General features: G+C 33.4%; 1 protein-coding gene across 1 annotated transcript; it reads right to left on the bottom strand.

The window, feature by feature from the left end:
- Positions 1-107: 107 nt before the first annotated feature.
- LOC108219095 (uncharacterized) lies at positions 108-22,848 on the bottom strand. The gene is made up of 29 exons (XM_064091676.1): positions 22,645-22,848; positions 20,161-20,803; positions 19,753-19,913; positions 17,888-17,950; positions 17,024-17,141; positions 16,804-16,913; positions 16,594-16,689; positions 14,762-14,885; positions 13,945-14,012; positions 12,656-12,742; positions 12,394-12,546; positions 12,206-12,301; positions 11,975-12,034; positions 11,773-11,882; positions 11,592-11,679; positions 10,612-10,716; positions 10,390-10,494; positions 10,245-10,297; positions 10,090-10,153; positions 9,865-9,999; positions 9,446-9,558; positions 9,276-9,369; positions 7,336-7,555; positions 6,627-6,757; positions 4,243-4,389; positions 3,435-3,563; positions 1,979-2,077; positions 1,204-1,242; positions 108-759 (listed from the first exon to the last, which is right to left on the bottom strand). Exons 2-29 carry the CDS (start codon positions 20,399-20,401, stop codon positions 622-624), a joined length of 3,147 nt encoding a protein of 1,048 aa, XP_063947746.1. The 5' UTR covers positions 20,402-20,803; positions 22,645-22,848; the 3' UTR covers positions 108-621.
- Positions 22,849-23,975: the final 1,127 nt, after the last annotated feature.

Below are 23,975 nucleotides of genomic sequence, written 5' to 3'. Positions count from 1 at the left end.
ACTCCATTGCTCTTACAATATAATTGAGTCCGACTCCTGACATATCACCCAGGTCCTATTTCATTGGTTATGGGTGCTATTTTCATACACATAATTCATAAACAATATCATCAAAACACATTATTTACTATTTCAATATTATGTACTTGAAAAAACATAAACTTAACTCCGGATTTTTTTTATTTCCAAAACTACTTCACTTTCAGAAAGATTTGCATTCTTCTGAAAGGATTGAAGGTTGGGGGTGTGATCAACTAGTCTACAAGTTTATAACTATTCCCCGCTAAGTTGCATTACCTAAAAAGATAAAATATTGGGGGTGTGATTAACTACAAGTCTATAACTATACCCCACCCAAGCAGATTTATCTCATCGCTTTGCAGTTCGCACCAATACAGAGATCATAATTCCAAACCTGAGATACATTTGTTTCATATACGACTTTACCTAAGTCTAATCTTATACATGTACACCAAATATCAACCCCTTTTGTAAATCCTGCAAGGTAATTCCCTCATTTATCTATAATTTTTCTATAATCTGTGTCTTCACTTTTCACTACTATTTCTGGCCTTTTCTTCACGACATATACATTGATTCTTCGATGTCTTCAAGAAATCCTCATCTCTGACGAAATTCATTCCTGAACCTGGTTAAATTTTGGGAAAACTTGTCCCTGTTCTTTGCTTCCAAGTTTCGGCTGATACCCATCATAAGATTATCGAAGCAAGCAGAGAGACGTGGTTGTTCACCCACCACCTGCATTATGATGAAGAAACAATAATATCAGAGTACAAATTGGTAGATTTAGGAAAAAATAAAGATTCTTTCGTCCAACGCTTTTTTCCCGCTAAACGTATGTTACTAATAATCGACCAACATCCTAGCTATATTCGTGAAAGAGGCATATTTCACTTGCAGTATGAGGATAGATGGATTGTCCTGTCCTGAATCAGAAGCTTATTCAAGTGTATTTTACTATCCCGTGATTCCTGTCTAAGATTAATCTTCTGCATCAACTTTCACATGTTTTAGTGTGTTTTATTTACTTGTTACAATATTTTCATTAACTCTTTCCAACATTTCTGTTCACCTTGAGGGACAACCTTTGTTGCCAAGCTAGTATATATACAAACAAAATGAGATAACCTAATTCCCGTAATAAATGTTAAAAAATAGGACAGTATAATTTGTCAAACTTACTTGTGTCACCAGAATCTGAGCTTTTAAGTTGACAAACATCTGCACAAAATCATTCTCACATTAGAAATGAGGTAATATCATAGTACACTGTGAGTTTGTGTGAAGTTCCCCATACGCACAGTTTTCAAATACACTCCAAAGCACAAAATAAACTTAATTAGTTAATACTCCTATGTAAATAACAAACTATCATCATTCATCATATAATCTTCAACTTTTAGTACATAACAAACTAAACAAGCACTGTGAAATTCAGTTTGCCACTTCACCGGAAAACCCATCTCCTGTATTGCATATTTCAAGAAAATTGCCCTCGAGCTATTAATTGCTAACATAGATATCACTGAAGAACATATTGGTGTAAGTCATACAGATAAATGAGCCGGCTCATGTCAAGAGACAACCTCCCATTCACCCTAATGTATCAACCTAGGTCTATCTTAATATTCAAGAACATGTTGTGATCCATAAATTTATGAAAATATTTTGGGTTGAGGAATAAGATTCCGGAGATTTTGACATTGAACATCCACGGGGATGGGCCACAATCAATTAACAGTGACCTTTTACCTTTCCATGTGTAATATAAGCACTACAATGATTCGCAATATAGTAGCTAACTTGCCCACATGAGATACGGTATAACAGAATTAGTATTGCATGCAGCTCTTTTTCAATACAAGTTATGGCAAAAAAAAAAGCAGCAGTTACCATCAACCTTAAAGATATTAGGATATCAGAAAAGACAAGCATACACGATACATCAATCAATTACCTCTTCATTTATGAGCATCAAACTGAGCATTGGTCTGCTCAGAGTCCACTGGTTCCCACAGTCATCAAATAGAACAGTCTCGAAGAGGGACTTCAGCATCTAGTGCAAAGAAAACGCATGTTTACTACAACGGAAACTAGAATATAACTGATGAAATAAATGCTTATGATAAAATTACTGAGAAGACTTTAAAAAGCCAACTGCTACAAACTTTCACTTAGCAAACCCATTTGCTTGACACAAGACAGCCCTATAAACTTCCAAGAGTATGTTCATCTCATTTAGAGTTGTGAAAAAAGTGAGCCAACCCCGCTACTACTGTTGTGACGGACCGTGGTGCCATATGATGTTGACACAGAGATTTTTAATGTATTTTACATTACAAATTGAATATCACAGCTTATGATAAGTTAAATTCTGAAAAGTAGAAAATATGTACTTATTTGAGTTGCTTATTTGATTTTTGTAATTTGACTTCATAAAAATGCACTCTGTACTTTAGAAGGGTGACTTTTAGTACTTAATTGTTATTTTTTTTTTTAGTTTTTATACATAATAATAAGTTAAAAGTTACTAACAAAATCATCCAAACTAATAATAACTTATAAGTGAAAGTTTGCAGTTTGCTCAATGTAATAAAATAAAATACTTATGAACGAATTTAAGATAGGCTAAACAGACCCATAATTAATAATGATGATGATGATGATGACGACGACGATGATAACATGCCTTAAAAAGGAGATAATAACAAACTATATATACAAATATACAATCTATAACACATACCTATCTAAATAGGTATTATATCTTGTATATGTACAAGGCTACTGGCAAGGATGAGAAGGAGAATAAAGAAAGAATGACAAGAAATGTCCTTGGAAATTAACAGTAAACAGAATGGAGCGATGGATAAGGAGATAAAAAAGAAGATTACAGAAGTAGCCAAGTGGAGAAGCTGCGCAGTTTGACAAAGCAACACTCAAGCTGTCGCTAAGTAAGAAATAAGTTGACGCATATTACTTTAGTCCATCTCAGATAAGTTGAATTGAAACATATACAGATATGTCATGCACTGTTCTGAGGACTCGTAGAAAATGACAAGCTTTCAATTTGTCACGCGAGTAAACAAGCTTTTTAACATCATTGATTAAGGATTATTTGGCAGCAAACAGAGTCCCCAATTATTCTTATTTACTGGAAGGGTTTTTATTTGAACTAACAATAGAGGTGACAACACAAGAGTCCATTTAGGTAACTCTGCTTATTATTATACATATTCAGAATTTCCATTTAAAGTAGCACAACCAACTGATTATTCATAGACTAAACAATTAAAGATATATAATTAACTAGAGATGCATTATTATCAAATTTAAAAAATATCTAATGGTTCCAAAGCACAAAATCTTTACCAAACAAACTTCAATAATGTAATAAAAACGAATCAACTTACTTCTGGAAATAGACCAGGACAATCTGCAACAAGTCGGGCAAGATTTAAAGAGGCGGGAGTAGTAGGTAACTCTCCAGATGTTATATGGTTGAAATAATATGTAGCTATATAATCCGCGGCATATGCACACTGAATAAAAATGAAAGATATTGGTATCATTGTAAAGAACATTTTCAATATATTGTTAATTGATACTGTATCAAAACAAAAAAGAAAATATCTATGTTTAGAATAGCTTATATACAGACATGCAGATGTCACAAAGATTGATACTAGGCAGCAACACCAGTGATCAATACCAGCCCTAAAAATAAGAGCGCGACAACTGATAAGGCATGACTGATGCATTGAACCTTTTTCGTATACGGTCTTGGTGATACACTGATAGTTACTAAACTTAATCGTGAAACATGCCCTTGAACATTCACGAAAAACCTAATCATTCAAGATAACATGATGAACGTAATTGAGTAAGATCTAATTGAACTTATCCGTGAAACATGCCCTTGAGCATTAAATAAAAACCTAATCATTTGACATCATAAGTGATAAACGTTGTTAAGCAAGAATCTAATTCAATTTATGTAGATATAGAAATGTACAAATTTCAGAAGTCCTCATTACAAACTTGCACATGGCAAATATCACAAGGCTCCAGTGTATCTACTGTATTTTTTTTTAATGATTGTAATTTGTGTCGTGGTGGAAAGTCACAGAAAGAACTACACTTGCGATATATAACATATATAAACCCCACTCAAAAAATTTGAGTAAAAAGTCACAGAATTTTGAAAGAACATATACAAACCTCACTCAAAATATTTGCATCCAGTGATCTCAGACCAGCTTGAATAGTTCCAGCTATAAATGTAAAGGTGATTGAATCAAGATTCAAAACAAATGTAATCTGGGTTTTGAGGAGAATTTCCAAGAAAGCAAAGTATGCCCGTGCAAGCTACAAAAGACAATAACAAATAAACAGAAGGCGGTGACTTATTAACACTAGTGAATAAATAACCACCAGTAAAAAGTTGCTATCAATTATCGGTAAATTATAAAGCAGAAGATGGGACTACTTGTTTCTGTGGATAACAAATATTATACTAAGACATGATAAGATGCTGAATATATGTCATTTTTCAATGCATATTTAGGCACGGGAGGTCAAGACTATCCGTTGCATTTCTTTGGATCCTGGTCCAAGCCTTTTTATATTACATTGCTGCCCCCAACAATGCCCAGTGCGGCAACAAACTAAGAAAGCATATGATGCCACATTGCCAATTCCTTTAATTCCCCTTAAGGTGTCTTTGTCCAATTTCATGTAATTGGGTTGTGACACTTGGGGGATGAAGATAAGAAAAAAATATATAATTCAGTAGTAAATAAATTATTTATATTTACTATTCAGAAACTGTGTTTTTACTTGGATATTCTATAAATGAGGCTAGGAGTTTATTATAGAATATGTGGAATTTATTAGAGTAAGCCCAATTGTTCGAGGGCCTTGTCCCATTAGGTTGTTTTATTAGGTCTTCTATGCTCTCCAACAGTCAACTACCACATATTGTGGAAGACTTGATTATTCAGACTATTGTAAATTTTAATTACTGAACTAAGTCTCTCTTTGTTATGCGTTGCGATCCATCATAATTTCTCTTTACTCGGGTTGGGAGACACTTGGGTTAATGATTCTTCAGCATTTAGTCACCCTAGTTTATCTTTCATATTGTTTTTACATTAATAAACATTGTTCTACAAATCCGTCAAGCATCACATAGCCTAACAAAATTCTCCAAAATGCGTCTCGCCTTACTTGATGTCCTCACATCACATTTTAGAGAACCACAAACCCTCCTGCTCCCAATACATATCAAACTGGGGACCTTTGACCCTATTCTTTAACAAGTGAAGGTATGCTGATTCTACCTCCTAATATAGTGGCAGGCATATTAATTAAGTATATGTATAAACACACCTTCATCATCTAATGAACAATCAAATAATTCTTCATTTTGGCCAATTTCAAATGTCTTCATTAAATGATATCTGTCATTTATATATCACTGGGCCAGACATCCATCGTATCATTCTCACTCTGAAACTCATAATTTCATACATGTTCTCGAATTATTATTTTCACGTTATTGCAGCAATTTTTTCACTTCAACCATTATGAAATTTCACAATCGCAGGAGGCTCCAGATATCTTAAGTGCATCATTCATCACAAAACGATCATTCTGGATTCACATCTTTTGAACACCTCAAACAAGCTTATCCATAACACCTAGATCTCTATAACTTCGTAATATAATTAGGTATCCAAACCTACTCATTTGTAAAATGAACATCATCCGAAAACTCAAACTAATGCCATCTGTTATAGTAACTAATGAGGAGATCTACAAACATGTGACAAAATGCTCAACTCAGTGATCCTATTGTTACCCACAAATCAGCTAATTATGACATCTACAAACATGTAACAAGTAGTTCAGCTCGGTGATACTATTGTTACCCAGATATCGCTTAAGTTTCACCATAAGTGCCACTTAAGTGAATCATTTAAAGCCTGCTTAAAACAGAAACATATTTTGCTGAACCTTTGCACGTTTACATCATAAATGGACCCTGAATGCAATTCAATGTTAAGTTGTTAACAGATACGACCCAATTTAAATTTAAACAAGTGTGCTTCTGCAAAAAGCATGATAATACGCGGCAGGGAGAACTAAAATGTCCTTTCTCTTTCCATTAACATTTCAAACTATTTAACCTAGAAAGTAGACTAGGTAGTAATTCTCCCCGACATGAATCTAATACATTATCTAAAGTGTATCGGTTTATACTGCTGTTTTGATTTGCAAGCTACACATCTAGGGCATTAATTCAATCAAAAGGTACAAGCCAAAAACCAGCTTCCAATTAATATCAACGTAAAATCCTAATTAAATTCACCAACTAAAATTTGCCGACTTTGTCTTATTCGTTCAGATACCATCTAGGCAGTATGAGGCTGGCCATCGTCTACAAACCAAGAAAACATGTTCTCCAGCTTAACATTAGATCATTAATAGTTAAGACTGCATATGTCGTGAGGTTATTTCAAACCTGTTTCCATTGAGTATTTACCAAATACATTAGGAAAGAATGAAATTAAATCTGATATACAAGATGTGTTGCTTGCTACCTTTTGGTATGCCAGTAGATCAGTCAAAGGAATCGAGAGTATCATCTTTATATAAATATCAAGAGCATCTGCAAGTGCACGGTCACCATATAGTTCGAAGACCCCAAAATTCACGTAATTACCGGCCAATGCTGTGGAAGATTACAAATCACGAAAATTAGACCCAGACATGCAGGCAACAATATATTTCCGTGTCTTGCATATAGTAATATAAAAATTTGTTAACAATACATGACAAGAGCGAGACAATTTACTAAGTCAATTCTAAAGATTTTACAGGTAAGTTAATGAAATTACAGGACAAGACACTCATTATAGCAATATTAGTCATCCTGGACATAATCACATTTAATTGTGGCTAGACATTCGTTCAAAGTGGAAGCTGATTCCATCTAAATTTCAAACAACAATACATAGCTCTGACTTGTGTAAGCCATACATAAAAAAAATGTCGGCTGAAAGTTGATAAAACATCCTCAGGAATCTTAGAGCACCCAAATTGCAGCAAACCATCTTAAAAGAAAGAGCACATCAACCTCAAATTAGTTTTCACTTATATTTTATATAAACATTAACTTGTATTAATTAAATTAAATTTTAAACATATAGAAGGATATGTCACACAACATAGTTTTTGTATGTCAGAAATTTATCAAGCAAAACCCACAACTCAACACTAATAATTTAATACTTTAAATACTTTGAATACCTCGTGAAAAAATAGTCAACGAAATCCAAATTCCCTTGTACTTGAATGCATAGATATCTCCATGATGAGCAAGTGGCAAAATTCTTGATCCATATGTAACAAGTAATTTGCTGACTTCTCGAAAAAGCAGTATGCCGTTAGCAGATGTCATATCAAAAGTCACACGCTGAGATTTGTTCAGAACAAATTCAGCAACGAATTTCAATAATGGAGTTGTAACCTACATAATTCAACATGAAGACACAGCTTAATAACCTAAAGCAGACAACACACAAGAAACATATATGGAAGAAGAATCATATGTAAAAGACAGATATACAAATACTTCACTAGTTCAATTAATCAGAGATTTTTAAATTAATGATTTATAATGGTGTATTACGGAATTCGATATAAGAAGTATCTCCATGGAATGTTGGCCTATGTGTGTGTCTATATATGTAACTATGTAAAGCCATAAATATGTAAGTTACAGCGATTGCAAACCAAATTCATTTAATATTTATGAAAGCCGTTGTATATATTTGCAATTTTAACAAAAACAAATGAAATATAATTATGTTGTTGTATTTATGCTTAAGGATTTAACACTTTGTTTTTCAATCCTTAACTTCTCATCAGAAGTTTCACTTTTTTTTTCAATTACGCCTAATGTTCAAATTTAGAATTTATAGTGTTTGGAATGAATTTTGATTTTCTGTTTTAACTTGTACTGCTATAAAAATACAAATATCTATAAACACGATAACTATAATTAAAATATATAACGGCTTAAATTCATTTAGTATTTATAGAAGGCGTTATATATAAATTTGCAATTTTAACTAAAACAAATGAAATAGAATCTATGTTGCTGTATGAAATGGAATCTATGTTGCTGTACTTCTGTTCAAGAATTTAACACTTTGTTTCTCAAATTTTAACTTCTCATTTTAAGTTTCACCTTTTTTTTCCATTACGCCTAATGTTTAAATTTAGAATAACAGTGTGTGGAATGAATTTTAATTTCATGCTTTAACTTGTACTGCTATAATAATACAAATATTTATAAACAATAACTGTAATTAAGCATCTAACTATGACTCTGACAGAGCTCTGTCATATCAAACTTTTAGTTAACTATTTTTATCAACAATCAAATTTCTAATCATGACATAACTTTAAATGATGACAATTAAAAGGCTTTAATTGCTATATTCTGATAATGTTGATGTTAGTTTTCTGAATTACTTTGAGCAACTTATATTTTCAAGTTTTTCTAGTAACAATTCCCCCCCCCCCCCCCCCCCCACACACACACACACACAAAGAAAAAAACAGTAAAAAAAAGTAGTGGAATCCTGGATCCAACCCGCTTATGGTGGATGAAGTCATCCAGCAAGCTCTTTCCAAATAGATGAGGATTTTAACGGTTGGAAACCGAATTGATATCTATATTAATGAGACTCATATAAAACTTTATGATTTTATTACAAGAGTAGGTCGAGTCTAGTGGTGATATTATCTAAGGCAGATTATTTGAACATGATTAGGTAATTTATTTCATATTAAGCAGGTAATTAAGAATATTCATTTGTTTCCTTTCATCTAGAATTTTACTTATTCTCAAAGTTTGCTTATTACTCCCTCTGTCCCTCTCATTTCTATATAATTTTTTCACTGCTTGGCACACATTTTAAGACGTATATAAAGTATAGTTTCATAACTTATTTCTAAAATTTTCTTTCTATAAAAATAAAAATAAATATTAAACTTTTATTCAGAAGCAAAAAAAGTTTAAAATAACATATGAAATTTTACTTTATAGGATAGTTAAAATGCGTGCCGAGCCCTCTATCCCAACGTAAAGAATTGAGGGGGATAAGGGGAGTATAATTGGAATTTTTAATATCAATAATCTCATTAAGGGGACAACTCAGTTTCATTAATTGCTTGTTCACCTCTGGTGTGTCGGCCCAATATGTAATTGCCTTCAAAAGAAGCGGCATGTGTGCAGGATATAGCCAGTCAAAGAGTAAACCATATGTTTTGCGGCTACAGGACAAGAAAGAAAGAGTGAGAGGCGAAATGATTGCAAATAATTCAGTAATGTTTAATTAGAAAGACTAACCTATTTGTAGCCATAGCAAGTCCTCTGAGATCACGCATCAGTCCGACTAATGCTTGTTTAACAGTATCAGTTCGAAACATTCCATCGGGTATCATTTCCAAATTGACAAAGACCTTCAGGGAAAGAACCACAAGTATCAAAAGTAAATTGAGAAAGGAAAACACAGCCCCATTCAGGACACAAAAACAATTTGGTTCAATGTGCAAATACTTAAAATTTTGTAAGCTCGAAACTACAAAGGAAGTAGAAGTCAGATTTTGCAAATGACATTATCCAAAGCACATCAGAAGTGAAGTTCGAGCCTCGTGGCCAGTTCAGCTATTCATACTAGGTACCAATTTCACATAATATATACATAAGATATCGAGAGACTGTTGGTTTTTGCTGCAACAAAATTAAGTACTTGACATTTTACATACCTGCATAAGAGGATCAACCGAAGACTTAAATTTCGAATTATTGTCTTCTGCAAAAACCAGCAAGCCAATAGTGTAGAAGAAAGTTGTTCTGGTACGAGAGAATCTGTTGTCTCGGAGAAAAGAAAAATGCTCCCTCTGAGAATACAAATTAAACAGAGTAAATATGTGCTTCAAAGTTCTACATCTATGACTCGCATAGCCCAGCAGAATAGGTTAATATTTTACATTGCTGTGAATAATTATCGATTGAACCGTATCCAATTTCAAAAGCAGCTTGCAACTTGTGTATCTAAGTAGTTCAAAAAGGACAAGTGTCAATAGTCATAAACAAAATACATAGAACTTCCCTAATCAATGTAACAAAGCAACAAAAGACTGACCCTGAAGCTAATTCCAAGAAAAGGTTCAAATTTTGAGCAATAGCATCCTCACTCTGCACATAAGAGACATAAAAGGTGAAGTGATTATTATTTCATAAATTAAAACGAGAAAAGTAAGCAGTAACTATTAAAATATGGAAGTTACCTCAGCATAACACTTGAGATTTGTTGCAATCTTTCCAATGATAACATTCAACACTTGTAAATGATCACTGACTCCAAGAAGCTCTGAAAACCGGGCATACAGCCTCTGCAGATTACGAACATCAAGGAGCAGAAATAGATATAACTACTGAATGATGTAGATAAGCATCTAATTTCACCAAATAAGCACACAGATTGAGTACCAAACTTCCAATGCATATACCTTGGATGATTCCATTGCCTGCTCACCAATATAAGACTTGAGGAAATGCCGGAAAAATTGTAAAATAGCATCATCCAGTCGCTGCTTGCTTAATTCACTATATCTCTGAAAGTGTAAATTCAAAAAGAAAGAAAAGAGATGATAAATTTATCAACAAATCAGGAATGGTGAAATATTTTGTCTCACAATATAACTGATCAGCGTATTATATTCATAGGCACTTTTATCAGTCTCATCACTTTTTATTGGGTGGAATTGTTCTAATCATAAGTAGCCATAATTGTCCTTCACTTCACACACAAATACACACATCAACATCCCTGCCTCGTGAATCTTGCCAGGTTTCTCTGAGATTTTAACGGCCTTGGTAATTTTTCACAGAACAGTTACTTGTAAGTTGTAATCTGAGGTTAATATATCTTTCATATACCTGTTAAATGTTCCTTTATTGCGCATGTAAACCTGTAAGGATCCATTAATTGCTGATTACTAGTATAAAACCTTATTAAAAATGGTTAAGTGATCTCTAGCTGCTTTCAAGTTTCACGTGTACTCTCAAGAGACCATATATGATTCATAATAAAAAACCTTATACAGCTCATATAAAATTGGCAGAATTAACATTAGCCCATCAGCAATGCCAAAATCTAATCAGTTCGACATCCCTGTCAACTTTAGCAAGTGCTAAACTACCAATCTCATCCCAAGATCTTTAAAATTACCCTAACTACCAAATACCAATATCATCCCAAGATCTTTAAAATTACCCTAATGATTCTAAAGAGAACACTTCTTAGTTACACTTGTCTCTAATTTCTTGTTCATTTAACTGTTTTCCATGTGTAAAAACAATTACTTTCCTGCACCATGTTATACAGAAAGTCATCATATATCTGCCTGATGACTCTTTGACTGATAAAGCAAACCATAATACAATATATGTTCTTAAGATTTCTTACAAAATTCTTTTATATTCATACCTGATTTTGGAATCCTCTATCAGTAATGTTGATCAAGTTGAATACACGAGCTGAAAGTTCTGCATCATGTAGTTCATCTGATTCCCCACTGACAACGATTATTTATTATAAGCCAACTGATGTAAGGGAAAAACCCATTCCACATTCCAGAAAAATCGATTTACAATAAAACATGTTGTACCTAGACTTTATCCTTAAGATTGCAGCAACTATATGAACCATCCAAGCAAGTTTGGTTTCAAGAAGAGACAGATTACTGTTTACCCCATTGGACTCGAGACCTGTTGCTTCCTATGTAGTATACAATTACACCAAAAGATAAGATTAAAAAAAAAAAGTGGCATGTGCAAAATATGGACTATCAAAATGGGTCATAAGCATACCATATAGAACTGCATGATAGGATCACTTATTTGCGAAATGTACTTGCAACAGCTCTCATACTGATGGCTCAGAAAACCATGTCAAAAGTCAGTAGAAATGATTTTTAAAGTAATCAACTACAGATGATTTTCAGCCTAGCAAAAATGGTGCATAAAGTGGCTAGCAGAAAGCAGTATCGATAAAAGGATGCATAATTGTTTTGTGTAAAAAACATATCTACAAATCTCAACCTGAAATCTACAAAGATGACGAAAGCACTCAAGCTGTTCCTGAAGAAGTTCAGAATTATCAAGTGGATTTTCAGAATCGTCATCAGATAATTCAACCTGCAACAAAGCATATGGCAAGTACAAACAGTAAGTAAAATTATTAGCAAAAATTAGGCAGCAAAAAAAAAACAGAGAAACAAAGAACCGACCTGGAAAGAATCGAATTTTGAGGAGATAAAACGCTGCACAATTTCTACAACATATTCATTAAGCAAGCTTGGTCGTTCACCCTTAAAGTTTCTTAAAGATGTCACCAATTTGGACCAAAGCTCAAGAAGATGGTATATACTGCTGCTAGCCCACTATACATGACACAAGTATCCATGTTAACCCTGGAATACAATATACTAACACTATAGTATCCCAAAAAATTTATATAATTAGTTAACTTAAAAAAAACACCATCATAACCTGCCAGGATTGTAGAGACTTCAGCGTAAACTCCGCCACTAAGCGTATCCAATCGTTATAGCAGTCAGTGCTCACAATCTCAGACAACTACATTGGAAAAGACACACCTTACCATGAGAACTAAGAATATCTAACCCTTTAAGTCTGACACCGTAAAGAGTAATCATTATAAACTAATAAAGAAAAGATATTCTATTGCCACGACATATTATAGACTTTCAGATTTAGCGAGATACCCTTTGACATGTAAACATATAGCATACTGTAAGATATCCAGTTTATTTCAGAAAAAGTTTTCATGCTTGTCTGCAAAAGTATCAAAGATGTCACCTAGGTGAAACATAAGAACCTGTGGTACGCTTGAACTTTAACTAAATCCTTCATACGACAACTTACAAGCTCATATTACTACGACCATATCATTAAACAATGATTATGTTATAAAATCGTTACGCATCATATTCTTTAAAAGCTAGAAATGACAAGAAAAATAACGCAGGTCCTAATATCACCTGAAGATCTGCTACCAAAATATTTAGTAATAAGTTAGTGATTTAGGTACCGCTTGGCTGGGGAGAATGGAGGAAATGGAAAACTGTGAACAAAGTTAAAAGAGAACACATGGAGGCAGGAGGAAAGAGTGAGAAAAATGAGGGGATGCAAAACTTCTATGATGATATTTGTAAAGATATGAGAAGGATTCAGAATATAAATATTGGCCCATAAAATAGTACAAAATTTCATTCTATTCTCCCCAATTTCATTCACTCCAAACAAATACAACATAAGAGAAGAGGTTATAAGAAACTATAACACAATATAACAATTTGGTACACGATAAACCTTTCGCACTTTAAGATATAGGTAAACACGTATGGGATTGGAAATTGGAAGTTCAAAAATACACGCTATAATCTGTTGCCCCAAAGTCCCTACTGGTAAACAGAACATAACGCCTAAACTTTGCAGCAACCCACGCCATTCTCACTCTTTAGCACTCGAAATTTATATCAGATCAGAATAACGCATAATAGTAAAGCAGAAAAATCTAGTAATGCTTCACCTTAATTATTAAAGAAATTTTGTCAAAATTCAATCCTGGTACAATACTTAGGGTGCACATGGACCATCCAAATTAAATAAAGAAACACATTATAACACAGGTTAAAAAGAAATAAATGTATGGAGTATTAGGGATAACTCTCTTATCTATCAGTGTGCAATTTGACAAGTGTAATGATTAATGAATATGAAATATAGGTATATTAAGAATAGAAGTTCAGAGTTACATCATAATTAATCTTAAAGCGTCCGAGAAGGCGACAAAACTCATGGTAGTTGCCATGATCAGCCAAACCTGCCAATTAAATGAAACAAGGAAATATGAAATGGCGCCACCATAAGTTCATAAATATATGTGAGGAACATATGGAAAAGAATGAAGACAGATTTTCATTATTTCTATATAAATAATGATATGAACACAAAGAAGTATTTATATATATGTAGGAACGCAGATGAACTTCACCAGGATAGTTCACATAAAACATGGATGCAAATCCACGCTTCCACGTAAAATGAAAAATACATATTGTAATACCAGGAGAAATATGAAGTGAATTCAGTGGCTAATAGTAGTCAATAGTAATTCCAGATTATGGTGGAAATGCTTTGATGTAGCTGATCCAATTTGTTTTGCACCAGTATATCATACAATATATATATATATATAGAAAACCTCTACCACTTGTGTAAAAATTATACTGAAAAATCACAGAGAAGTGTACCACATTTGAGAGAGATTAATGAACTAAATAAGAACAAGCACACTGCCGAATACATTCCCTTAACTACCCACGCCATGAGAGGACCTTAGACAAGAGAATAAGGGAATGAAAGACAAAATCAGAATTTAAAACATTCTAATAATCCATCTATTACGGCAACAAGAAGATGGATGGAGTCCACATTTTGAAAACCTCATACACTTGATAACACCTAATATCCAAAAGTGTTGTAGCTACTGCTCAATATATGTCATGTCAACAAGGCCTTACCATCCAAACTAGTTTGGAATTCCTATACTATAAATGATGCAAAATTTACCTTTCCCTGTCTGTAAAATATCTTTTGTCCCAATCATCAGATGTGAAAGATATTTGAGTCGTGCGGCTGCATTAGTAAACAAAGATCTTCTAACAGAAGCCAAACGGACCAAGCACTCTAAAGCCTAAAATCATTGAAAAGAAAAAAGTTACAAGCTTTACAAAACCTCATGCCGTAACAAGCAATGTCACAGTTTCACATTTTAAGCAAACCAAAACTTTACATAAATCATACAGTACAACAAGCACCAAGTGCGCCAGATGAATTTATTATAACAACTCGAATCAATGAAAAAGAAACTGAAACAACTATCAAGCTGGATAAGATAGAAAATTTTACATAGAGTCAAACCATGCCCCTAAGGCAAAGTCCAGAGTATGAATACAGAAAGATGCTTGAACAAACTTTGATATCCCTAAATAACTGGAAAAGATATATTCCACTAAAATAGTAACAAACTTTGAAATACTTATTCCTATGAACTGGTGATTAAGCATAAACTTGATACATCTCGTAAGTGCATAGCATAATTAGTTCGGTAGGTCTACCTCTTATTATTGTACTGGAAAGATTTTCTCCTGAAATATGACAAGAGAGCATCACATGGGCATCAACATGACATCTCAGATGTGATGTAATGTAGAGCTGTGCGTTTAGCGGTAAATGATGTAATATTAGCTGTCCATAGCAAATTTGCAGGAAAACTTTGCTCCTCCACTTAAGGAGTTGGATGTGAAGGGGAGATGGTTCAGTAGGTGATCGGTAAGAGAAGATTTATATTATTTAATTTGGATATATAGTATTTCAGCAACATGCTCACCAAATATATATCAGTCAAACTAATATATCATTAGAAACACAAAAGATAGTAATAGTCGATCATTTAAACAAAATAGAAACAGATAACTTTTCGTTGTATTCCTATGCTATTGTATTTTTTTTTTCCATCCTATACTGTGTACCGCCTCTTGTGCTACATGCCCATGATTATTTGATCATATATGTTCCCATGTACAGTACAATTTACCGTCTCAAAGGCGGAACTATGTGCTGGTCGTAGATAGCTAGATTTGCAGTGATAAGCCTGAAACTTAAATACAAAATAGGTTTCTCACACTATGTCAAGAATGAAACGTGCAACGAGACTTTTTCTTTTATTTTGAAACGAAGATGTTGAAGAAGCGATATCTTAAATATCTAAGCTATAGAGTTAATTTCAATACATTATGATGAGCATATTTGTTACAGGGCCATGACCTTAATGAGATCCCAAATGGATTTGCTTTCTCAATACTACAAGTATTAAAATCATTATCTGTATTTCAACTTTCTCAACAGAAAAAGACATCAGCCCAGCAAAAGCCAAAATGCAAAGTAATAGGACAGAACTCCACCCAAAATGAGTAACCAAATACACCTGTATTTCCAGCCAAAAATCTCTAAGCAGATGGCATGATTAAAGGGCAACCATTGTCCCAAAAAGAATCAAAGTAACCGCATGTCGTCAATACGCACTAAACAAAAAACTATTATTGTTTCAGTCAAGATCAGAAAAAATTACTAGTAGGCAAACTCCATTAGAAGACCCCAATTCCCTACAGATTAAAACCTAAACAAAAAGTATTATTATTTCAGTCAGGATGTGAGAAAACATACTTCAGAAAAATTACTAGCAGACAAACTCCATTAGAAGACCCCAATTCCCAAAGACAGATCCCTTTCCCCCTAAAACACCTTAACACACGCTAACAACAAGCGATATTAAGAGTCCAAACACATAATGCACCGACTTCAGAAAATATGCATCAAACCATTTATGCGTAGTAACCAACCTCCCTCGATATCTGGGGTAAACCCAGTGCATAGTAGTCAAAAAATATCTGCAAAGTTGAGGAGTCCTCAATTACTTGCTTCCAAGCAGATGGGACCTGAAACCCGAACCCAATATTATATATATAAGAACAATGGATAAGAAAAAGAATCTACAGTTGAGCTACACAAATAACACAAGTACAAGAACATAACATGTCATGAAAGAAGACCTGAATAGATCCAAACTCTTCAGAACTTTCGTCGACTGATGTCCCCATAAAATCAAATGTTAGGCATTTTAGAGCTAGTGAAAGAGCCAGCTTTTGTAAATTGCTTCCAACTGCATACACACAAACCAGCAGCATACAAGAAATTGAAGAAAAAAACTATCAAATTTTAAACAGAAGACTAGAACATAATGGAAAAGAATGTCAAAGAGTAGTATATTACCATCAGTTTTCAGTTGAGATAAAGAAGACAGTGATATTCGGAATATTTGTAAAAGAGACTGCTCTCTGAATGAAACTACCACCCTCCGTTGCTGTGTCATTGACAGTACTGGATTGGACTGATTGTCAAAAAATGGCAGTGAGTTCATGGTGAAAGATATGAAGACAACAATTTTATCAGGTCAGCAAAAATAGTATGTCACTTAAAAAAGACAAGTCTTGTTAAAGATTATAATCCTACTATACGATCATTACTTATTAGAAATCTAGTAGCCTTTAATCGAAGTAACAAAAACAAATGTCTTTCAAAATCAAGCTACTACTTCCATGCCACATATATATCATACATAGCTTACATACACTGATACACAACACAGCCACCATGTCACCAATGCTGATAATGGGCTATTTCAGGTAATCCTCGTATTGATAACTAAATAGTATCATGAGATATATTCATCTCAGCTCTCAGGTGATTTTGTTGACATTATTGACATCATAATTATATTCAATTCAGACTAGAGAATCTCATACCAGATAACTGCAGATAAGAAACTATTAGAAACTAAGAATAGCCTAAGGGGTTAGGAAGTATCTTATATAAACTGTTGATTGAATATGATTAGGCTCTATGCGCCCTCTAGAAACTCAAACAATACATTCACTGAGTCCTTCAAATTACCAACATAAAGAGCTGTACAAAATAGGACAAGCATTACTACCAAAACTATGCACATTTTTGAAGAATAGACACAGGAACAAAATTCAAATTCACACTTATGGTGAATTTTTATACACTTAAGTTACGGCAAAGTACATAGATTTTTGTAAATTTAATAGCTAACACAAGTTGAAAGTGGACAACCTGAAACATTTCAGCAATCAGTTGATTCAATATCTTCAGTCCAATGATATAGTGAGAAGCTTCCTGATGACAGGTGAAAATGGTAAATAGGTTAATTTGGATAGTTACTGCTATCATTTCCATAGATGGTTAAATACATATATTACGATACTAACCATGAGGTATTTGAATTCACATATTAACATCGAAAGAGAATTTGAAACAACCTGATTCTCTAGATTGACTAATAAAAAAAAATTATCATATGAAGATAAAGTGGAGAAAACTGACACACACCTAGGCATTTCCATTATTCGGACATATTAACAAATAAACTTAAGTAAAAAGTAGTGCCTACTAACAGTGAATACTATGCAAGAACATGATCTGTATAATTGCCTTGCAGACAAAGGGACAAATTTCATAGAACGTGGTCACCTTTCTCCAGACATAACCTTAAGTAGGTGATGTCAACTAGTGTATTTTGTAATATTAGATGACTTGATAATAAAGAATGACACTGATTTAAGTAGCATCAATGTGTCATCAAGATCCAGTTATTGTGTTATGGTGAGACAGGAAATATAAATTGGGGGCTGCACATAACCACCAACTAATAGTTTCCTCGTAAAGACTGATGCAGTCAGTGTACAAACCCTTCCATTCATTATACAAATGTAAGAACAATACTTGTAAATATATCTGCATCTTTTGTACTAATACAGAAATGAACATCAAGATGCATATACTTTTAGAAACTACTCGCAACTTTAACAGACGCAGATCTACCAATCTACTACAAGATCTAAAAAGACACCTGGGAACAAAGAATTTGTCACTCTATAACCCTTGAAGCATGCTCTCGGCCATTAACTACTGGGTGCAGGACCGCAGGTCCTTCATTCTCACACTCAAAATCATGATAGTATGTAACCGAAGTACCAGACTTTCCGTAAACCATCCGAATTTCATATGAAGTTTCAATGTAAACATAAAAATATGTATCTAGGGATAGCAACCTTTAATGACACTCACAGACCCCATCTAAGTAAGAGATATAAATTAGAAATTAGAATATACATGAAAATTTTAACAAAGAAGAATCCTGAATTATTATAAACAATAATACCATCTTTGTACAGGGAATCTCAGGGATGGTTTTTTCTTCTTTTTTTGACTAGGCCTATAAGGTTTTTAAAGTAATAAATCTCGGGGTTAGCGAGTATAGAACCCAGAGGATAACCCCTTACCATTGGGCTAATAAAATTTATTGTTCAAACTACTTAGAATGACATCACGTTCAAACCACATTTAAAGTAGAAGCCTGTATTTTAAATGCATATATAACCAACAAAGAGCTGCATGGTGCATCATGATTATAAAGCACATGCCTAATAAAAGATTGCAAATAAGTTGGTATATTACTTTAGTACATTTAACAAAGCAGTTTTAGAATGAATCACTAGAACAGAAGATGAACATCCAGTTATGTTAGACTGGAACAAATCAAACTGGAATATTGTACAATTTTCTCTTGTGAACTACACTGTGACAAATATCAATATAACCACAAAGGTTGGTGGCAAAAAGAAACCAAGACATTTAAGACAACCTTATTTTTGGCTTATTTAAGGAAACTATCAAAGGGAAAAGATTTGATTTCAATAAAACACTATATCATGATCCTCAAATCAACAATCTTAATGCAGCCAACAGAATGTAAGCCTAAGTCAGATTCTTATGAAGGTAAGACTAACTAGTAATTACAGCCCTGACTGCAATCAGTTGGAACTGTGCGAAACTTTTATTACACATAATAGCACCACTTGGGGGAAGTTAAAATTTATCAAGAAATTAAACCATCGACAACTATTATTGTGCTTCACCTGACTCAGGAAATTCATGGACTCCTTAACCACCTCTCTAAAGTTGTCATCTTCAAGCCACCCAAATTTTGTGATTCGGCATAGAACATGAATTAGAGCTCCAATAACAAAATTCTCCAATTTAGGCCCCCTGGTCGCCAGATAGCTTAAAACATAGTTTCCTTCAAACAGAAAGCAGATTAGTAAATTGGATCCATACAAAACTCAAAATATATATTAGCATCACAATAATGCTGTCTTCAATTACAGAATTGATAATATAAACCACTGTGAATAACTATTATTTATGATGCATGATCACGAATACTGATAATGTATAAGGCTGGAGACAGGATTATATGAAGTAGAAGAAGACAGCCTACAGCATGTAACTGTGTTATAATTGTCTTAAAGTTTAAAGAGTATTACGAATATCAAGCCGTAGCTGCAAAGGTAGACGGTGATCAGTGACTTGTTTTAACAGACTCGAGCTGGCCATCATTAGTGCATATGGAGTTGATGCATTCTCTAGAATATATTGACACTGCAGAATGTAGTTACTGTCTACTGAAAAGCATCTGAGCGCATTTTCGGCATGAGATCGTTCAACGGAATCCTGAGATTTGTACAGCCTTTCACACAGAGATTCCAGCTGTGCTAAGTTCTCCATCAGCAGTAAAGAGAAGTGTTCTGATTTTGAGGAATAAAACCACAGAGAATTTATTCTCCTTATGCAGCGTATAACCAATATATACTTATACACAGCTCCCAAGCAAGTAATATATATATTTAAAGCCCAAAATGCAGAGAGAATGAGATAATTGAACACGTCTCAAATTAAATCAAACATCAACCTTCCAAAGTTGTTGGTATCGATACAACGCCAATAGTAGAATGTTGTATACTTGTCTTACACGATATACAGACAAATATTTCAACCTTAAATGATTGTATCTAAAACATGAAATGAAAAATGTAAAAAATGACGGTTCAACATAAACCACCACAAGATTGATGATCCGCGAAGCCCTGTGAATGTAGTTCCCTTCAGCTTTAAATTATACCATATGTCCTGTAAGAGGAAAAAAAAAAAAAGGAATGAACACATCATAACTCGCAACTAGATATCTAATAGATGCTTCACATCAAACTTGTCACACAAAAAAACACTATGAAATTTGTGTAAGTGCTAGCCATTTGCTTGACCTTAAATGTTTAAAAAAGTATCTATATTGGTACTGTTTTTTTGTACTTAAAGAGTAGAATTTAAAGCACACTAAAACAGGTGCATAATCACACACACACATTAAATAGTAAAAACGTAAGTTCAAAGTCACATTGTAACACCGGGAGAAGAGTGGAGACATTTGTTCAGTTTATAAGTACAAGTACTACTACAATTACACCAACAAATCATGATCTTTTTAAGGAATGTGGTGGCTTGTGAATTACCCAAGTTGTTTCATTTGGATAAAAGATCATGATTTGTTGATGAAATTGTTAGTAGTGCTTATGCTTGTAAACTGAACAAATGTCTCCACTCTCCTCAACGTGGGATTTGGGTGTTACAAATATTTATAGACATACGGCTTCGAACACGTAAATACATGAAGATAAGCTTTGGGTGTGTCGGTCGTATATGTATATTCATGTCATACAAATGAGATAAGCGGGCATGTTTGTCATATATGTATGCATGCTCAAAATTGACTCGATCAATATTTACTATATTCTTGCTTTGGGCGCGTTAGTTGTATATGTATATTCATGATATATATGAGATAAGCGGGCGTGTTGGTCATATATGCATATATGCTCAATATTGACTCGATCATTATTTACTATATTCTTGCTTTGGTGCGTTGGTCGTATATGTATAATCATGTCATATATATGAGATAAGCGGGCGTGTTGGTCATATATGCATATATGCTCAATATTGACTAGATCATAATTTACTATTTTCTTAATAATTACATCAAACTGTGACGTGTTAGTATTAGACATTAATGACAATCAGAAGACTAAAGTGTAAACTACCGATATTATAACATGTTTAATAGATGCACTATCTCGAGCCTTGTGAATTTTTAATGCCCTTTATGTCTCACTGATTGCATTCACATGGAGGAAAAAAAATTCCAAAATATAAAATAGAGCAGTCTAATATTTAACATTCTCTGTGCCTTCCTCTTTGTTTCGCCAGGGCCTTGCAACATGTTGATCAGTCCTTGACAAAGTGAAAGGGCATCCATACAGCAATAACAAACATACACTACCAAACTATAAAAGGAGTGTACTATTGTTATGCTAGCAATAAAATTCGTAGCCCAATTTGGGGAGCCGTGTTAAACACGACTGAAATAGCAAATATGTCTATGCCGTTATGCCCAAGGAACCAAGAACTCAGCATATCATATCTCTATTGTCTATGCATTATCAATTAGATTTTCTACACAAATTTTAACTCCTCAGTATTTTCTGATTGCGTCTTAATCTAACCACTCCACACTAAAAAAATGTACACTCGAGTAAAATCTGCAAATGCCTCCAACTCGTACAACAGAGAGTTGCACATTTTAAAAATCCACCAATTCAATTCAGCCTCGCAATCCGATTGCTACAAATATCAACCACATCTAAATCACATCGAGTTACATTCACAAACAAATAACTGATCCATTCTAGACTTGACATAAGAAGCGCCGAAACACAAACACGCATATCTATGCACACACAAATTGAACTATACTTACAGCAAACAATCCATCAGATTCAACACTCAAACAATATTTGCAAAACAAAAATCGGCAATAGAAAAGAAGCATTAAAGTAAAATTAACTCAAAATACAATGAAAAACGGCACGAGAATTGATCGAAAAACGAAAACGAGATAATCAACGAAAACTTACGTGCACGTTAAGTTGCAGAAGATGAGTTCGTTCAGGTATGTATTGGATATAGATACAGGATGTGTGTGTATAGACAGATTAGTGAAAACCTAATCTGAGGTAGTGCAGGGGGGATTGAAGCAAATGAGTAACAGCAAGGCGGTGGGGATGGCTTGTAGAGGAATTTTTACAGAGTGGATTTTGTGTGTACTTGCGGTTAATATATAGATAGAGGGGTAAAACGGTAAAAAAAATGAGCCACAGGCGTTGTGTAAAAAAACGCATGGATTTTAGCTTCAGAGTTACGCGTGGTGCCTCGAGACGAGTCTGTCTCGTGCTCTCTCTTATTGATGCCGTAATTTTTACGGCCGTATTTAGAATGGTAAAAAAGAAAAAAAAATGATCTCTCATCCGGATGTAAGCAAGTCTCGACTTACAAAAGCGTTAACATAAATAATTATCTTAAAATTTGAGTTTTTATATATTAGATATTAGATTTGGCTAATATAGAGTAAGGCTTGTTCAAAAAAAAAAAAAAAATCAAAAGACATGACAAATGTATGTCTGATTTTAATTGAATGATTTATGATTTATGTTCGTATATTTATGCGGATTGAACCTATCAAACTTGTCGACTAAGATTTGAGGAAGAAAATGGAAACAATTTTTGAAATTTCAAGTATTTTTTATCACACAAATGTGATAAACTATATATACCAATATATTTATTTAATTATCACTAAATAATACTATATACTTTATGAAATACAAAATTAATCAACAATCATTATATTTTTATTTATGACCTCTTTTACTCTTTTAATAAATTGAATGGCTGACATCATCAAAAAGTCAAGAATTTAAATGTGTTAAAAATCCAAGTGGTACAAATTTGTGTTAATTATCGCTGCATGTTTACTTAATCGCACATTGGAGTTGGAGGATGGGGACGCAAGACGGTCTTTAATACCTATGTAAAATATATTCATATAATTTATTTTTAAAACTTATGACCTAAGGTGAGATATATGATTAGCTGAGAGTTTAAAATGTCTGTTTGGATAATTATGACTTGTTGATGAATTGTGAGTTATTAAAAATATAACAATAAAAAAGATTATTTATGAGTAACTTATGATTTAGGAGTAATTTTTATCAAAAAAAAAATTAGTCACTGCAAAAAAAATCTCAAACCAACTAATGGTTTTAAGTCATTTTCTAACTTATTTTTGACTATAAGCTGACTTATTACATAAAAAGACATTTTTCGGCTTAAAGCCAAAGATAACTTAAAGCCTGAGTTTTAACTTTTAAGTCCACATAAACATGCTCCTAACGAACATATACACCCT

Source organism: Daucus carota, chromosome 4, assembly GCF_001625215.2.
Source record: "Daucus carota subsp. sativus chromosome 4, DH1 v3.0, whole genome shotgun sequence".
Taxonomy (NCBI): domain Eukaryota; kingdom Viridiplantae; phylum Streptophyta; class Magnoliopsida; order Apiales; family Apiaceae; genus Daucus; species Daucus carota.
The sequence above is the reverse complement of the archived record's forward strand: the minus strand, read 5'-3'. Positions and strand labels throughout refer to the sequence as shown.